Below are 18,263 nucleotides of genomic sequence, written 5' to 3' on the forward strand. Positions count from 1 at the left end.
TTCGGGGAGACTCTGGGCAGGCGTGGACGTGGCTCCTCACTCTCCGGGTGACCAGCGCGGTCTGGGCCAGCCTGGCCCTCAGGCCGGGACCCACTCCCCGTGGCAGGAACTGCCAAGCCCCGGCTGCCGCTCCCAGCTGGCCCGGGCCGTGGGAAACCAGCCTTCCGGGGAGGGGGGGGCTGCTGGCTTCGTTTCTGCGTGCGGTTTGGGGTGCCCGTCGGCGTGGATGCACTGAGCCTCGGTGGCTGCAGAAGCTGCTAAGAGAGAAGAAACGATAGTGAGTTAATGTTCTCCTTGAACACTCGGGGGGTTCTTTGACTGCATGAAGAGAGACAGACAGACAGACAGACAGACAGAAACAGAGGAGAGGGGAGAGAGAAGAGGAGGGAGAGAGAGATTACAGGAGAGAGAGATGAGAGAGGAGAGAAAAGAGGAGAGGGGTGGGAGGAAGAGAGAGAGAGAGAGAGCGAGAGAGCGAGCGAGCGAGCGAGAGAGAGAGAGAGAGAGAGAGAGAGAGAGAGAGAGAGAGAGCGCTGGTAGGATAAGGAGGGGGAAGGGGAATGGGCCCCTGGTGCTGGGAAGTGCTCACTGGTGGAGGAATGGGTGTTGAAACCCAATCATGAACAGCCTCGTATTGGACTATCTCACGGCGATTCAATAATAATAATAAAAAAATCTAAATTAAAAAAATTTTTAAAAGAGAACAATTTGAACTGTATTTAGCCAAGACCTGTAACTATAGACTAAAATATTTGTTTCTTCCCCTCTTCTAAATATCTTCATCTGCAGGGTCTGGTGGCCGTAAACGTGGCCCTCAGGTGTGCAGACAGAGTCACTCGGTGCCTCCTTTCGGTTTGTGTCTGGGCACCACTGCCGCGGCTCTGTGCTGGGGCAGTACCTGCATTGTGTGGGGGGCCGTGTGGTGCCGGGGGTCGCCGGGCACCCTGCAGGGGAGCCGGAGCCCAGCTGGTCTCTCTCAGGCCCCATCTCCCGCCTTCGGAGGCGGCGTCCAGGTGGCCCTGTGAGCCCGAGTCCGTGGGCCCGAAGCTGGATCCTCCCGTCCCGAGGCTGCTGCACTCGCCGTGTCCTGAGCATCCGGCAGGGGTTTCTCTGCACCGTGCCAGGGCGGCTTCCCTGCCTCAGTCCCCCCTCGGTCTGTTTCAGCCGTCTCCACTGCACACCTGTCGTGGGGACTCCGGGGGAGCCCTCCCAAAACCCTTGCCTTAGTTTTATTTAAAAAAAATTTTTTTTTTTTTGCTTTTTGGGTCACACCCAGCGATGCTCAGGGGTCACTCCTGGCTCTGTACTCAGGAATTACCCCTGGCCGTGCTCAGGGGACCATATGGGATGCTGGGAATCGAACCCGGGTCGGCCACGTGCAAGGCAAACGCCCTACCCGCTGTGCTATCACTCCAGCTCCTAAAAAAAAATTTTTTTTTTAAATTAAGCTTTTATTTATTTATTTATTTATTTATTTTTTGCTTTTTGGGTCACACCCAGCGATGCTCAGGGGTTACTCCTGGCTTTGCACTCAGGAATTACTCCTGGCGGTGCTTGGGGGACCATATGGGATGCCGAGGATCGAACCCTGGTCGGTCGAGTGCAAGGCAAATGCCCTACCCGCTGTGCTATCGCTCCGGCCCCTAAAAAAATTTTTTTTTAAAAAAGGTTTCTGCGTTATCTTCTTTCAAATATTATGTGATGAGGCATGTTGGTAGCTTCGACGTAGCCCCCCAACCAGGGCTGGCTGCGACTCCAGTGCCGGGGGGACTCGTGTGGGCACACGGGAGATGCCGACTCGCCGAGACCCCCCTGTGCTGTGTGGGTGGAGAATGTGGGTACACGGAAGTGGTGTCCAGGGGTCATTCGTGCCTGGTGAGTGACCGGAAGTCTCGACTTTCTTTCCTCTAGAACAAATCATATTCCACCCCAGCTTGAAAAACAAGTTAGGAACTTAGGTGCTATTTTTTTTTTTTTTGTCTATTTTCCCCCTTGGTGATTCATAGAAGTCATTCAGTTTTTCATATCCTGTTTATTTAGCTTTTCGTGACATCCTATTAAAACTGCGCAGGGCAGACTGTTAACGTTTCATCTTCCTTTGTGTGTGCTCCGGGCTGACTCCTGGCTCTGCGCTCAGGCAGCATTCTCGGGGCCCTCTGGGGTGCTGGGGGTCAAACCCACGTCAGCGGTGCGCAAGGCCAAGTGCCTTATCTCCTGTACAAGCTCTCCGGTCCCGATACTTCATTTTACCGTCTTGTTTTTGGGGGCCACACACGCCCAGCAGTGCTGAGTCCCTTGGGACATCATTCAGAAGCAGAGATCAAAGCCGGGATGCCTGCAGAGAGAGCTTGTTTTCAGCCCCCTTGCATGTGGCCGACCCAGGTTCGATTCCCAGCATCCCATATGGTCCCCTGAGCACGGCCAGGGATAATTCCTGAGTGCAGAGCCAGGAGTAACCCCTGTGCATCACCAGGTGTGACCCAAAAAGCAAAAAAAAAAAGTTGGGGCTGGCATAATAGCACAGCGGGGAGGGCGTTTGCCTTGCATGTGGCTGACCCAGGTTCAATTCCCAGCATCCCATAGGGTCCCCCGGGCACAGCCAGGAGTAATTCCTGACTACATGAGCCAAGAGCAACCACTGTGCATCACTGGATGTGACACCCCACCCCCCAGAAAAAAATACAAAAAGTTTGCAAGTTGTTTCTAATCTTAACACACCTGGTCTTAGATACTAGAGCGTAAACATTGATCCTTTAATTATACCCTTGTTTTCTCTGTACCATTCGGAGACACGCGTAAACATATCGTGTCTCAAAAGGCGCTAGCTATCTAAAGGTCAACATGTATTCAGTTCTGTGAACGTGACTCCCAGACAAGAAGACGTAGTTACTGTCTCTTCAGCAAGTTTTTATGAATGACCTGCTAAAGGTCAGGCCCCGCCTTACCCATGTGAAGGCTCTCGTTACTCCATGGCGTGCACAGGGCACTGGGAATAGCCACAGAGGAAAATGTCCTTGGCCCGCGGGGTCACCTTCGCGACCCTTGCCCTTGCAGCACCAGTTGGGAGCATCGCTTTGACAGCTGATAACCCCTCCGGCTCTTGATTCACTCGCAAGTGTGAAAAATAGTCCCATCCCCAAGGTCGGAAACTAGCAGAAACCGCCGGGCCGTATCATTTCAGTCTAAATAATGGCCGTGGCCGTCAGCTGTTTTCCAACACAGAAACATCTGGCACACATGTTGAAGGACTAACTCTCTAGAGCAGCTTTTCTCAGCCAGGGGCCTTGTGGGCTTCCAGGATATCCCACAGGGCCCAGGGTGAGCATCGTGAGATGACGGAGCACAGCACAAGGCCGGCACCGGTGAGCTGGGGCAGCCGGCTCTGTGCGCCTTCGTGATTCCCGGGTTCTTCAATTATTTTCAAGAACGAAAACATCGAATAATCCAGGTGCTCAGAGTCAGAACTGGAAAGTAGAGAAGTTGATTGGAAAGTGGAAGAGAGAAGAAACGGAGACTCCCCCAAGTGGGGAGGACTTTAGCATGGGACTAAGTTAGAAATAAGAGTTTTGTGTCGGCCTGTTAAAAGGCCCTTTGCATTTCTTGCCAGTGGACAAGTAGCACTGGAGCACTGTTGTCCCGTTGCTCATCGATGTGCTTGAGCGGGCACCAGTAACGTCTCCATGGTGAGGCTTGTTGTTACTGTTTTTGGCATATCGAAAATCGACAAGTATTAGAGAAAATGCAGGGGGTCTCTGGGGTGCTCGTGCTGCTTTGAGTCTCCGGCCACCTGACGCCCCGTGTATCAGGAAAGCCCGGACATTTGCAGGGACAAAGGTCCTCCCGGTGTTAGGCCCTCCAAAGGTCCTCCCAAAGGTGTAGGGTGGGGCGGCCCAAAGCAGGGCTGCACACAGCGGCTGGCGAGGGTAAACTGAGGCTTCCTCTTTCAGGACCCGCACTTAGAACCAGGTGGAGAGACCAGGGGTCTCCGGCCTTCCTGAGCCCTCCGCCCCGCACTCGGCCACGGAGCTGTGCTGGGCCACGTCTGGTCTGAGTCAGTAGCCAGCCCTTCCTTGTTTGTTTTCTGCTTTTGGCTTTTTGGGTCACACCCAGCGATGGCTCAGGGGTCACTCCTGGCTCTGCACTCAGGAACTCACTCCTGGCGGTGCTCAGGGAGTAATATGGGATGCCGGGGATCGAACCCGGCTCGGCCACATGCAAGGCAAATGCCCTACCCGCTGTCCTGCTGCTCCAGCCCCAGCCAGTGCTCTTTCGAATCATTGTATTTACACCTCAGCTCTTCATAAGAAATTTTCAAAAAGTGTAGTGGGATTTCTAGCTTAAAGACTTAAATATTCTCGCTAATATTTTATTTTATTTTGGTTTGGGGGCCACGCCTGGCTGTGCTCAGCGCTTTCTCCTGGCAGGCTGGGGGACCGTATGGCGTGCCGGGAATCGAACCCGGTTCAGTCGAACGCAAGGCGAACGCCCTACCCACTGTACTATGTCTAATGTCTTAGAGATAGTACATGCCATGTCCTATCTCTAATATTTTAAATGCTTATTGTTTTTCTGTAGTTAATCTGATTTTCCTAATTAAAAAATAAAATGGGAAACAGGGCTGAAATGATAGTACAGCGAGTAGGGCGTTTGCCTTGTATGTGGCTGACGCGGGTTTGATCCCCGGCATCCCGTATGCTCCCCTAAGCACCGCCAGGAGTCTTTCCTGAGTGCGGATGCTGGAGGAACCCCTGAGCATCACCAGTGTGACCCAAAAAGAGGAAAAAAGAAAAAAGAAAATAGGAAACAAATTGAGCTGCACAAGAGACACACCTGGGGAACTTGAGTTCTGCTTTTGAGCCTTGAGCCGTATCTGGTGGTACTCAGACTGCTCCTGGCGAGGTGCTCAAGGCTCACTCTTGCAGGTGCTCAAGGGACCCCAGGGTGCTGGGGTGGGGTCCGGCGCTGCTGCGGGAAGTCTTTTCATGTACTTTGGGGCGTGCATTTATTCCGTGCATTTTCAAGAAGTCTCTCCTGGGGTTTAGGTTCTGTGAAAACAGCCTGACTGAAACTGTGATTGCTGTGAGGGCGGGCGACAGGCTGCGCCCGGCTGTGTGTGCAGAGGACAGTGGTCAGTACCCGCGTCGGAACACCGGCAGGGGGCCAGCACAGCTCCACAGACGCCTTACCCGGGAAGGACGGGGCAAGCTCCAGCCGCGCCTCATAGGAGCCAGGAGAAGGGAATGGGGACGGCTGGAAGGGAAGGAACGGAAGGAGCAACTCAGAAGGTGACATGAGCTGGTAGCACAGAAAGGACAGGACCCTGTTTACTTAAGAGGCGGGAGCCTTTGAAGTTCGCAGGACCAAACGCGGAACCTCGCCCTGTAAGGCAGTTGCTCCGCCACTTAGCTCATCATCGGCCCCAAGTGACAGGTTCAGAGTCTGGATTTGTGCCTGATTGGTCAGAATTCAAGCGCCTTTTAGGGGGCTGGGTGGTGGCCCAGGGATCAAACCCAGGGGCTCAAGCCTGCAAGGCATGCACTTCTCCATGAGCACTGCCCCAGCCTGGGGGAGTGTGTTTGTATATATTTTTATTTTTTTGCTCTTTGGGTCACACCCAGCGATGCTCAGGGGTTCCTCCTGACTCATGCACTCAGGAATCACTCCTGGTGGTGCTCAGGGGACCATATGGGATGCTGGGAATTGAACCCGGGTCGGCCACGTGCAAGGCAAACACCCTTCCCGCTGTGCTATCGCTCCTGGGGGAGTGTGGTTAAGCAAGTGGAACTCGAGAGGCCATGCAGTTAAATCCTGTTGCTATCAGCTCTCTCCCTCTGAGCACTCAAGCGTGAGAATTATGTGCCTGCCGGTGTGTTTTCACAGTGAGCTGTTGGCTTTTTCTGTAAATGTATCTGAAGTTCTCAGCTGCTGCGAGTGGAAAGAAAAGAAATGGGTGGGAAGGTCATTTTCCTCCTTAGAGGAAGCCTGGCATCAAGATAACGGCGCTCAAACACTTACACAAGCTGTTCATTGTCTTTCTGTGGCTTTAGTAGGTTTTGCACATGTGAGGCTGGTTTTGTTTCAGAGTATCATTAATAGTATCGAACAGTTGGTGCACTTGATTTGGTGTTGGTAGAACGCCCGGGAGGTGAGTCTGGTGTTCCGTTGTTTCTCGGTGGTATTTAAATCATGAGACTCGGGGCTTGTTCTTAAAGCCACTGGTTTCCTTGGCGTCAGCAAAATAGACATTCGGAATATTCCTGAGCCTGTGCATGACTAGAACATTCAGAGAAGACACCTTCATTTCATTTTATTTTGTTTCATTTTATTTTTTCAACTAAGCCACAGTGAGATACACAGTTACAAAGCTTTTCACGATTGGGTTTACAATGTTCCCACACCCGCCCCTTCACGGGTGTCTGTTTCCCACCACCCATGTCCCCCGTTTCCCTCCCTCCCGCCCTCCACCCTCTGCCTGCCTCTCTGGCAGACTCGTTCCTTCTCTCTCTTTCTTTTTAAAAATTAAATGTAATATAAAAGGGCAATGACGATAATAATGTTGCAGTAAGTTAGGCTAGACAGTCTGTTGAATATTGATAAGAATCAAACTCGATTTCTAGAGTTCTCACATATTATTTTTTATTTCATCATTGTCATGCGTCTGATGAGGCAGTGTGATCTCTGTCTCATAGATAAGGAGACGGGACCAAGAGAAATAGCCCTTACCAGTAAGTGAGGTGGGGATTTGATCCTCCGGGCTCCTAATCTGACCCCAGAGGCAAGGGTAGTGCGTTTACTTGGCAACTCAGGTGCTCTCCCAAAGGCAGATGAATCGCCAGCTGGAGCCTTAAGCCCAGTGAACACCGTAAGGGTCACGACTGTCTCGAGATGAACCCCGTCTTCTGTCACGTGCTTGGTCTCCCGCTGTGCTCACCAGTCTCTTCCGTCACTTTGCTTTTTGTAGCTCTCCTGTGATCATTGCACCTTTTTTTTTTTTTTTTTTTTGCTTTTTGGGTCACACTCCTGGCTCATGCACTCAGGAATTACTCCTGGTGGTGCTCGAGGGACCGTAGGGGATGCTGGGAATCAAACCCAGGTCGGCCGGCTGCGTGCAAGGCAAACGCCCTCCCCGCTGTGCTACCACTCCAGCCCCAGTCATTGCACCTGTATGAGGCTTTCTGGGAGGCTTTTGTTGGCGGGTTACAGGGAAGCCCTCAGAATGTTCATTGGTTTCTCACAGGCACTGCTTATGCCACGATTTTTACTTTTTTTTTTTCCCAAACATGAGAGTCGCTTAGTACCTGTATTGCAAACCATAACACCCAAAAAAGAGAGAGAGAGGGAGAGAGGGAGAGGGAGAGAGGGAGAGGGAGAGAGAGAGAGAGAGAGAGAGAGAGAGAGAGAGAGAGAGAGAGAGAGAGAGAGAGAGAGCGCCTGCCACAAAGGCAGGGGAGGGGGTGGTGGGGTGGCGGGAGGGACACTGGGACCCCTGGTGGTGGAGAGCGGGCACTGGTGGAGGGATGGGTATGGAGGGATGGGTACTCGTCCACTGTATGACTGAAACGTAATCACACACGTTTGTAAGTCCGCAACTATCTCGTGGTGATTCATTTAAAAAAAGCTTTTGTTGGCTGAGGGTCTGCGGTTTGCAATTCTATTAATGATGGTTTCTCAGCATATGGTTCCAAGGCTACCCCATAGCCAGTGTAGCCGCCCCCTTTCCCACCCGCCCCTCAGCCCCCCCCAACTCAAGTTCTCCGGTTATGTCGCCTTTGCAACTTTGTTGCCACTTGCTTCGGGACTTAAGGATACAAAGGATTGACTTTCCCATGGAAACTCGAGATAGAAAGCGTTCTCTTAGATAACTGCACCGGAACGCACTGTCATTTATCTTCAGGAAGAAGGACGCACCCTTCGGGCGAGGAAGACAGAGGGTTCCGGAAACATCCACGTGGTAGAGCTTCTTCCGGCTGTGCGATCCACTTAGCAGCCTTGTCGTCTCTGGTTTGCGCGTGTCCTTAACTCGGGCCCCTGTTCTTTTGCACCTTCCCAGACGATCACGGAGAAACACAAGCTGAATGTCCCAGAGACCATGACGGAGGTGCTGGACGTGTCTGACGAGGAGGGTAAGTGACAGCTTCTCCTTCGGGGACCAGCCCCCACCGAGGGGGCTGGGGTGGGGCGGAGAGGGGGGGTGTTTCGGCTGGAAAGTCACTTTCCCACCTTTGCTTCAACCTATGTACTTTGGCTTTTGAGAAATGGACGATTCTGGGGCTGGAGAGGCCAGTGGCTAGTTTGCTTGCTTTGCATACAGTGACCCTGGTTTGATCCACAGCAGCCCCTATGTTCCCCTCCTGAACCTGCCAGGAGTGCTCCCTGAGCCAGGAGTGCTCCCTGAGCACACCCTTGGATGCCCCCACCCCTCTCGCCCCAAAGGGGAGAACTCTAATTCATTCATTTTCCCTAGATATCACCTTTAATGTCTCTTTTTAATTTAATTAATTTATTTATTTTGCTTTTGGGGTCACACTCGGCGATGCTCAGGGGTTCCCTCTGGCTCTGAGCTCAGAAATTATTCCTGGCAGTACTTGGGGGATGGCAGGGATTGAACTTGGGTCGGCCGTGTGCAAGGCAGACGCCCTACTGCTGTACTATCGCTCCAGCCCCTACCTTTAATCTCTCCTTTAAAGATCAGAACGGGGCAGAGGGAAATGCAGGGGGAATGGGCTACAGGTGTGAACGCCAGCCAGGATCACTCGTAGCAGGCTCAGGGGCCCCTGCTCCGTGCTGGCGTTTGAACGAGGCTCTGCCACACGCCGGGCCGGCGTCCTGACCCCAGTATCACCCGTCTCTCGGGCTCAGGAATTTGATTCTTTGCTGGAAAACCACGCATCCTTGTTTTAGAGTCACTGAGAGCCGCAGCGCTCTAAGAAGCCTGTTGGCGCTCAGAGTCCCGAAGGCGGCAGGCGAGGGCGTTGGGGACGCCCAGGGCCAGGGGTGGCCGCTGTGCCGGGGCCTCCTGGCCTCTCGGAGGGAGTCACAGCCTGTTCCTGACCTGGAACCTGCCTCTGACAAGCGCGGAAGGGCCAGGGAGACAGACTCCCGGGGCGGGGCACTTGCCGAGCATCTGACAGACCCTGAGCTGCCCCCTCAGCACTGCGTGGTCCCCTGAGCACGGCGGGGTGCAGCCCTGATGGCCTGGAGCCTCACGGGGCCAAACATTCAACACGGATGCCCCGGCCCTGGCTGGTCACCGGGGCGTGTCCCTGCTCCTGCCAGCGCTTTGGCCAGACGCCTTCAGACACTTCTCGCTGGGATGAGGACACGCCTCGGGATAAGGCACGCGGCGCCGGCCCTGACGGCAGCTGTTCATGTGGGCCAGGCCATCGTCACGCGTGTGTCCTCACGCCTGTCCGTGGCCCCTGACCTGCGCTTAGAACCAGAGCTGGGGCCAGTGGCCGTCAGCCTTCCTGGTTTCTCAGTGTTGAGTCCGCGAAAGCGCTAAGCCCAGTACTCATCCTTTCTGTGGAGAAATAGAAAAGGCGAGACGCCTTTTAGGATCTTCTAGGCAGAACTTTCCAGATAAGCTGCCCACTGGGTCCAGTCTGTTCAATCACTAATGGGTAAGAAGCGTGGAATCGCCTCTTTTTGTCTGTCCGGATGTAGGGTCAGATCTTGGCTGAGTGTGATTGGAAGTGGAAAGGTAGCACCCAGGCCCAAAGAATGTTTTTTTTTTTTCTTTTTGGGTCACACTCAGCGATGCACAGAGGTTACCCTGGCTCCGCACTCAGGAATTACTCCTGGCAGTGCTCAGGGGACCATATGGGATGCCGGGGATTGAACCCAGGTCGGCCCTACCCGCTGGACTCTCACTCCAGTCCCGCAAAGAATTTTTTATATGTAATATTTACATGTTCTATACTGTGGGATCATCTTTGCTGCCTTCACTTGTCTGTTGAACAGCCCTTAAACAGTTTGGTGACCACTATATTGATGAGGAAGTGCTTAGCGATTCAGGTACATGGAGGAATTGTTGGGGTGAAAGCTGATCTTTGCTGTTCATTGTCCTTAACTAGGTAGACTCAACCATGTAACGCTAATCTGTGTTGCATGTCTTATGTGGATGGCATGTGTGTGTATTGAGTTGTGTGGACTTTATTCACTTGAAAGCTGAAAGATATGAATTGCTTATACTAGCATCAGATTTTGCAACTACTGTTTGAAGGCCATTAACCCAATTAAATAATCTAGTGAACTAACACACATTGCTTGAAATGAGTGCAGTAAATATCATTCTTGGATGAAAGTTTATTTTAGGTGTGGTAAAGTATCTTAAGTTAGTTTATAGTGTGACTTCCCTAAGGTAGCTGGAACTTAAGTAAAGTAGCCTTTAAAATGAATTAGAGGGGGCTGGAGCGATAGCACAGTGGATAGGACGTTCGTCTTGCACGAGGCCAACCCGGGTTCGAATCCCAGCATTCCATATGGTCCCCTGAGCACTGCCAGAAGTAATTCCTGAGTGCAGAGCCAGGTGTGACCCAAAAAGAAAAAAAAATTAGTTGTTGGTATATAGGGGAAAATGAATAATATAAAATATATGCAGGAAGAACTTCACAAAGGATACGGGGCAGTACTGTAAGCAAACCATTTACTCGGAATTTGTAAGGCATTGAGATTCATAAACTAGATCAATTCGAAATAATCTCTGGTTTTTAAAATAATTCCTAAAGAATAACAGTTTTTAGACAGTCCAAGTCCTTACTGGGCTTGTGGAAATTCTATTTATATGAATCAGTCTCTCTGGATCTGGCCATTATAGTTTATAACATTTGACTATACCATCTGTATCCTTTTTTGTTTTTTTTGGGAGACACACCAGACAGTGCTCAGATGCTTCTCCTGGCTCAGTGCTCAAGCATCACTCCTGACAGTGCTCAGGGGACCATGAGGCATTGGGGATCAGGCCTGGCTCTCCTCCACATGTCACAGGTCCTTCCTTTGCTCTGTCAGGGACCCCGACTGCCCCCTACCCAGAGAAGCAGTGATTTTCAGAGCTGTGTTTCTCGATAAATCACTGCCGCTTTAGGATGAGTTTTTAATGAGATGGAAACAAGGACCGGAGTGATAATACAGCAGGTAGGGTGTTTGTTTGCTTTACACACGGCCAACCCGGGTTCGATCCCCGGCATCCCATATGGTCCCCGGAGCACCTCGAGGAGTAATTCCTGAGTGCAGAGCCGGGAGTAACTCTGGAACATCCCTGCTTTAGAGAGAAGGAAACAGTGTATCCTTCTCGGAAGGCAGTGGGCTTCTTCAGCGTTATCTCCCACACACGGGGGCCAGAGAGATAGCTCAGTGGGTTGAGCACAGGCTTTGCCCACAGGAGTCCGTGGGCTTGGTCCCCAGTATTGCCTGGTCCCTTGAACACCGCGGAGATTGGGCCCCCACCTCCATCCTCCGCCGGCACCTCCGGCCGTGCCCCTCCCCTGAAGAGAGCGTTTCCCTCACACAGACGGGCAGGCTGCACTGTGTGATGAGGGCCTGTCAAGTCCTCCCGAGTTTCCCCGCCATGTGGTTCCTCCTGCCCCGCCCTTGACTGTGTCCTTAGCGTTTCTGGGATGTGTGTTGGAGCAAACGGTCTTTGGGTTTGGTTTGGTTTGGTTTTGCTTTGGGCCACAGCCTGCGGTGCTCCAAGCTGCCCTCGAGGCTCACTCCTGCTGGGCCTGTGGACCCCAGGGGGTGCTGGGGACGCATCTGGGTCTGCGTGTGCAAGGCCAGCGCCCACCGGCTGAACTGTCTCTCCGGCTCTGCAGTAAACACCCCTTCCCAGCCCCTAGGCCACTTGGGCTGTGGGACAGGCACCTTCACACCCCTCCCCTGCTGCCACGCCTCCTGGCATAACGCTCTCTGCCCGCTCCACCCCTGCAGAGAGCCGTCACCTCCGTCCAGCAAAAAAGCCCTCCCTGGAGGCCAGAGCTTCTCCAGTCGGTGCCAGGTTGTTGATGAGGATGTCACGGTCACGAGCTGCACGTCACCACCTGCCCTTGGGGTGTTTGTTCATCCCCTCCCAGGCCCTTCTCGGGCCTTCTCAGCTCCGCGCGTGTCGGTGCTCCCTTTCCCAGAGGCTCTCCACCTCCTCCCAGCTGTGGCCCTTTCTGACTTTTGGAGACCCCCTTATCCTGTCGGCTGGCCCCCTCGTCTCACGCCATACCCCCCCACCCCATTGATGCGAGTTTTACCCGGGGCGCCTTTGGCGTCTCCTGGGTTCCGGTTGAGGATGCAGCTTTGGTGCCCCCTCATGAGATTCAGACCCCCCAGACGCTGCTTGCTCGGTGCCCGTCACCGGAAGGCACTGGGAGGGCCCGTCCCGCGGCAGCCCGAGCCCACAGCGAGGCACAGTCGGCCACACACCAGCCTACGGGTTGTTAAGATCAGGCGTACGGTCTCCAGCCCCCAAGCCCGTGAGGGAAGAAGACAGGCTGGTGTCAAGAGCAAGCGGGGCTGGGAGAGATAGGCCCCCCCGGGACACCCAGCTGGTCTTGCCTGGGGCCTGCCCGGGTCCAACAGGCGGACATAGACACCCGGCCCCATCTTCCCGGCCGTTACCCCTCCTGGGTGGGGGATGGGAGGCGTGTGCTGTGGTGCGGTGGTGGTTTCTCTGGGCGTTCACTGGGATGGCGTGGGTGCGCGGTCCACGCCGCCCCCCTCCGCAGTGACCGTGTTTACCCCGTGTCCTGCCCCTCCCGCCTCTGCTTGCTCCAGGGGATGACACCATGACAGGTGACTGCGGGGAGTACCTGCGGCCCGAGGACCTCAAGGAGCTGGGGGACGACTCCCTGCCTAGCAGCCAGTTTCTGGACGGCATGAACTACCTGCGCTACAGCCTGGAGGGAGGTCGCTCCGACAGGTAATCCTCGAGGCGCGCGCTCCCACGGTGACGGAGCACTTTCAGAGGGAGTCTGGCGCAAGCGAGTCTGGTACCAATCCTGAGGACTCAGGGGCACTCTGCTCTCAGCCGGTGCCCTGCCCACTCTCGAAGGGGCAAGACGTCAGGGCTGGAGAGGTTGACGAGGGAACAGCCTCGCTCTCGAGTGTGGACGCGTGGGCACGTTCTCAGCTCTGGTGACCACGGGTTAAATCACACGCAGCTTGTGAGAAGCAGCAGAGCCAGTGTCTGCACCGGGGGTTTGAAACCATCTTGCCCCCTGGGGGCAGATGACGAGGACAGCTGGCTTGAGGCCACTTGCACCAAGGGACGGCCACAGAACCCTCCAGGCACTTGGGCTGGTGGTGATGAGTTCCAGGGATTCTGCATAAACGTAGATTTTCTTTTCTTTTTATTTATTTATTCTTTTTGCTTTTGGAGGTCACACCCGGTGATGCACAGGGGTTGCTCCTGGCTCATGCACTCAGGAATTACTCCTGGCGGTGCTCGGGGGACCCTATGGGATGCTGGGAATCAAACCCGGGCCAGCTGCCTGCAAGGCAAACGCCCTCCCCGCTGTGCTATCGCTCCAGCCCCCAAAGTAGATTGTCCAGAAGAGTGAGAAAGGAATGAATGTAGAAGGGAGCAGTGCGGGAGTAGGTTTGTCCATTCAAAGTAAGGACCCGCACAGAATCCCAGAGGGGCCTGGAGGCCAAGTGTGCGGATGCCGGAAGGACTCGGGCGGCTGGACGTCCTGGGGGCGCTTCTTTTGGATTCCGGGAGAGGAATGTTGTTTTTGGCACGTGCCGTGTGGCAAAATGGAGTGATGGCTTTGCTCTCTGCCCCGAGCGAGCCACTCGTTTGCAGCGGACAGTGGGCCGAAAGCAAACTTTTGGGTGTTGTTATTTTTTATTCCCCCCCTTGAGCACACAGATCACGGGTCTTAAAGAATTCTAGTGTTACAGCTCTTTTAGGATTTGTCTGGCGGGCTTGCCGGTTGCCCATAGAATAAAACAAAATAAAGAATTATTTTCTTCACATCTTAAATGTGGAGCTTGCCCTAGCCAGGCCTTACTTTGCTGTGTTCACCACCCAGGCTCCATGCTCAGGGATGAATTTTTGTGTTGTTTATTTTGACCCGGGCGGAACTCAGAGCTTAATTCTGGCTCTGTGCTCAGGAATCCCTTTTGGCAGTGCTCGGGAGTCCCTGCCTGGAATTGAACCTGGGTAGGGCCACTGTCATGGCCAGTGCCCTACCCACTATACTATCTTTCTGGCCCCGACATGGAATGGCTTTGGAGTTACAAAGCGCTAACCCTGGTGGTCACGGCACCTGGGAAGGTACTGCGGGACTGTTACATGAGAAGACAGGATGTGACGTCAAACCTTGGGGGTCAAGGACACGTGGGGAATGTGTGACAGGAAGTGGCAACTGAGTCTCTTGGCTGCGTGTTTCCCGACTTGGGGCTGGATTTTGTGGAAAGGGGACGCAGAAGTAGGGCAGAGGCTGGTTCCTTGGCTTCAGTGGCCGAGAGAGACGGTGGTCCCGGTGGTGGAGTTAGTGGGGGGGACCGTGAGTTGGGGAGATGATGGTCCCCCGGTGATGGGACCAGGGTTCTAGCAATTGCATTTTGCCTCACGGATAGGTTAGAAGCTCACGATGGGACGTTCTTGAGGAGACTTCAGATTTCAGAGCTGAGGTGGTTATCAGGGCTTGGCCCAGATTCACGATATTCTCGGGCCCCCTTAACGTCACCAAAAGGTGTTTCTTTTCAGACGCGCTTTTAGTTTGAGTCTCGTCCCTTCTCTCCAAGTCAGTGCTCAGCCTGAGACAGAGTGTAGGAGCTGCCTTCCTGTTACGGCGGGCGCCGAGGTTCGGTGCTTCTGCTGCCGATGGGGCAGACCCCTGGCAGCCGGGGTAGGGGTGACCCCATCAGCAGCCTGAGATTGGCCGTAGGACCCCCAAACATCGCTCCTCACGAGAGAGTGTGTGGAGAGCCCCAGACACACTCTTTTCATGGTTTTCTCATTTGTTTCGCTCCTTTTGTTTCGGTTTTGCTCAGACAACTCAGCACGTGGTGATTATTATGATTTTCCCTAGTAACCATGCCTCCTTCTCATTATTTCTCTGTTTGGTATGCTCTCCATAGTACCGTGCCCAGGTAGGTAACCTTCCTGGACACATCCACATTTCCTGCTCACCGCTCCGTGTACGTGTGTGCGCGTGTGTATGTGGTCATGTGCTAGAATTATGGATTAATTCCCAAATTAGGGTTTTGCGTATGAAACAAAATTTCAGAGGCAGCGTGTTTAGCAGCACGTGTTAACGGGCTTTGATTGGACCGTCACAGCGCCACCTTGTGGCCATAAAGCAACACTTCTCCCTAGTGAAGAAAAATAATTTTTAGGCTCCCAAGGTCTGTGAATGAGGAAGAAGAATTAAAATGCCACGTACACTGAGCAACAGCACAGCTGAGTTCTGACTCGTTGGTTTTTTTTTTCCCATTAATTTTGTTAAGATTCACACATTTAAAATGCCCAGATTTCGGTGGAAAATACCCAGTCACAGTGAATCATCAATCTCCATGAATGAAAGCAAAACCATCCAAACATTTAGAGATTCATTGGTCAGATAGTGTTTGTCATCTCCATAATGGAATAAGAAATATTCCATTTTATGAAGTCAAGTAATGGTTACATTCTTTAACATTTTGTTTCAAATTTTCGAACTGTCCCAAAGACATTTATATCATGGGGGCGGGCATGGTGGAGGAGTATTAATTTAAGGTCATAGCAAAAAGTTTCGTGCATCCCTTAGCTGAACAGCAACTCAGATTTCACACTTGTCTAGATGTGTGTCTGCGTCACACTTAATGAAAGACAGAAGCCGACTCTTCTCTAAGACGTTTGTGCTTGTTGCTGGGGTCTTCTCTCCGGGAAACAGGTTAGAGGCAGACGGCTGCATGATGCCAGGCTGTTGTGCTGGTCCTCCAGAGAGAAAAACCTCACGGTTAGATTCCGATTCCATTTATTTCACTTAAGTAGGTTGTCCAGAGTCAGACGCAGAGAGCAGTCACAAGTTGTAAGCGTTGCTTTGACGTGCCGCACTCTAGTTCCGTAAGGCCGTGGGCTAGAGTAGGATTGTTTGTGGAGAGGGATTTCACCCCATAGGTCCACACTCGGACGCCCCGCGCCCTTCGGCCCCTCCCATGAACCCTGTTTTCTCCCTCTCCTGCCCACTCACCCTTTTTCAGTCTCATGTAGCGCTAAGTCACTTTGTGCCATTTTTGGATGCACGTTCCTTACCCTCTTGCATCTGAGACCTATTTTAAGATTTTTTAAGCCCCGCTGTGGAGCTCCGGGGTGTGGTTCAAGCGTTAGAACTCGAGATTTAAATGTGGGGGGCCCTGTGGTCAGTCCCACACCTGGTGGCTGGGTTTTGCTTTCAACATATATTTAACGTCTGTGACAGAGTAGGAGAGAGATAACACAGTGGCGATGAACTGCCCACCACGCGGTGAACCCCCTCAGAATTGATTAGCTTCCCGCGTAGCCTTGGGTAAAGATGGCATTCTCTAGCTTATCAGACCAAGCCTGTTTGCAGAATGGAAGTGGCTTCTACTGGCCAATCTGCGGGCTCGACACCTTGTCCATAATTCTACAGTGCTGCCCTGGCCAGATGCCCACAGCTGGAGGCAGATGGAAGGTTGCTTCTCTAAATATTGCAAATGCTGTCTTTCTTCAATTTCCTTCTCTCTTTCTTTCTTTCTTTCTTTCTTTCTTTCTTTCTTTCTTTCTTTCTTTCTTTCTTTCTTTCTTTCTTTCTTTCTTTCTTATTCCTTCCTTCTTTCTCTCTTTCCTTCCTTCTTTCTTTCTTTCTTTCTTTCTTTCTTTCTTTCTTTCTTTCTTTCTTTCTTTCTTTCTTTCTTTCTTTCTTATTCCTTCCTTCTTTCTCTCTTTCCTTCCTTCCTTCTTTCTTTCTTTCTTTCTTTCTTTCTTTCTTTCTTTCTTTCTTTCTTTCTTATTCCTTCCTTCTTTCTCTCTTTCCTTCCTTCCTTCTTTCTTTCTTTCTTTCTTTCTTTCTTTCTTTCTTTCTTTCTTTCTTTCTCTTTCTCTCTCTCTCTCTTTCTTTCTTTCTTTCTTTCTTTCTTTCTTTCTTTCTTTCTTTCTTTCTTTCTTTCTTTCTTTCTTTCTTTCTCTTTCTCTCTCTCTCTCTCTTTCTTTCTTTCTTTCTTTCTTTCTTTCTTTCTTTCTTTCTTTCTTTCTTTCTTTCTTTCTTTCTCTCTTTCTTTCTCTCTCTCTTTCTTTCTTTTCTTTCTTCTTTCTTTCTTTCTTTCTTTCTTTCTTTCTTTCTTTCTTTCTTTCTTTCTTTCTTTCTTTCTTTCTCTTTCTCTCTCTTTCTTTCATTCTTTCTTCCTTTTATTTTTCCCCTATGGGCTTTGGGGTTATATTTAGAATTCAGATCCTTCATCTTTGGATCAGCCTATTTAGAACTGTAGCTCCTTTAAGATCTGTCATTTGATCACGTAAATTGCTGATGCCCAGAGAGTGAAATTGCGTCTCTGCGGAAAGTCCCATCTCACCCCTCACCTGGGTCTCTCCACACCAGTCACTGGCTGATCAGTGACCAGGGCCAAAATCCCATGTCGAAGCCAATCCCCGCTGGGTCCCCACGCCTCCAGGCACTCCTCTCTCTCTGTCTCCCTGTCTCCCTATCTCTTTCTCTCTCTTTGTGTCTCTCTTTCTCTCTCTGTCTCTGTGTCTCTCCATCTCTCTGTGTCTCTGTCTCTCTCTCTTTGTGTCTCTTTCTCTCTCTGTCTCTGTGTCTCTCCATCTCTCTGTGTCTCTGTCTCTTCTCTCTCCTCTCCCTCTCTCTCTCTCTCTCTCTCTCTCTCTCTCTCTCGTGCTGGCGGCTGTGTGTTCCGGATGGGTGCTGAGGCCTGGGTCCCCGTTCGCTTGCCTGTGGTGGCCGCCACACACTCTGCCGTCTCCCTCCCCCGCCGAGGCGTGCCCAGGCCACAGCGCTGTCCTGTGCCGTAGCCCCGTGTGCCGTGTCCGGGACACCCCCGAGGAAGCGCAGCCCAGGCTCTGCCCCTCCGGGGGTGGGTGACCCGGCAGCCCGAGGCCTGGAGTGGAGCTGAATCCAGGCCTCGGTCCCCTCCCCGCGGCTCTCTGTCCCCCAGCCCCCTCTGCGGTCCCCCTGGCGCAGGGGAAGGGCGTTTGCCCCATGTCAGCAGCCCGTCCCCTTGGAGTTTCTGGGACAGGCCGGCCGGCCGCGCGCCGGTGCTGGGAGGAATCAGAGCGGGGCTATCGGGTGTCGGGGGTAGGACCCAGGCAATGA

At 52.5% G+C, this 18,263-nt stretch overlaps 1 protein-coding gene and 1 pseudogene across 47 annotated transcripts in view; both read left to right on the plus strand.

Annotated features, from left to right (window-relative positions):
* ANK2 (ankyrin 2) overlaps positions 1 to 18,263 on the plus strand; it is a 580,173-nt gene that overhangs the window by 492,099 nt on the left and 69,811 nt on the right. For 36 of the 47 annotated variants that reach the window (XM_055143281.1, XM_055143285.1, XM_055143280.1 and 33 more), the window contains 2 exons: positions 8,051 to 8,123; positions 12,760 to 12,904. In XM_055143281.1, the coding sequence (XP_054999256.1) occupies positions 8,051 to 8,123; positions 12,760 to 12,904 (218 nt within the window). Of the gene's footprint in view, positions 1 to 8,050; positions 8,124 to 12,759; positions 12,905 to 15,072; positions 15,085 to 18,263 lie in introns of all 47 variants that reach the window. The other 11 variants (XM_055143298.1, XM_055143306.1, XM_055143314.1 and 8 more) reach the window with 1 other exon arrangement.
* On the plus strand, positions 13,877 to 13,927 carry LOC129406231 (U7 small nuclear RNA; annotated as a pseudogene).

This window comes from Sorex araneus, chromosome 6, assembly GCF_027595985.1.
Source record: "Sorex araneus isolate mSorAra2 chromosome 6, mSorAra2.pri, whole genome shotgun sequence".
In the NCBI taxonomy this organism is placed as follows: Eukaryota; Metazoa; Chordata; class Mammalia; order Eulipotyphla; family Soricidae; genus Sorex; species Sorex araneus.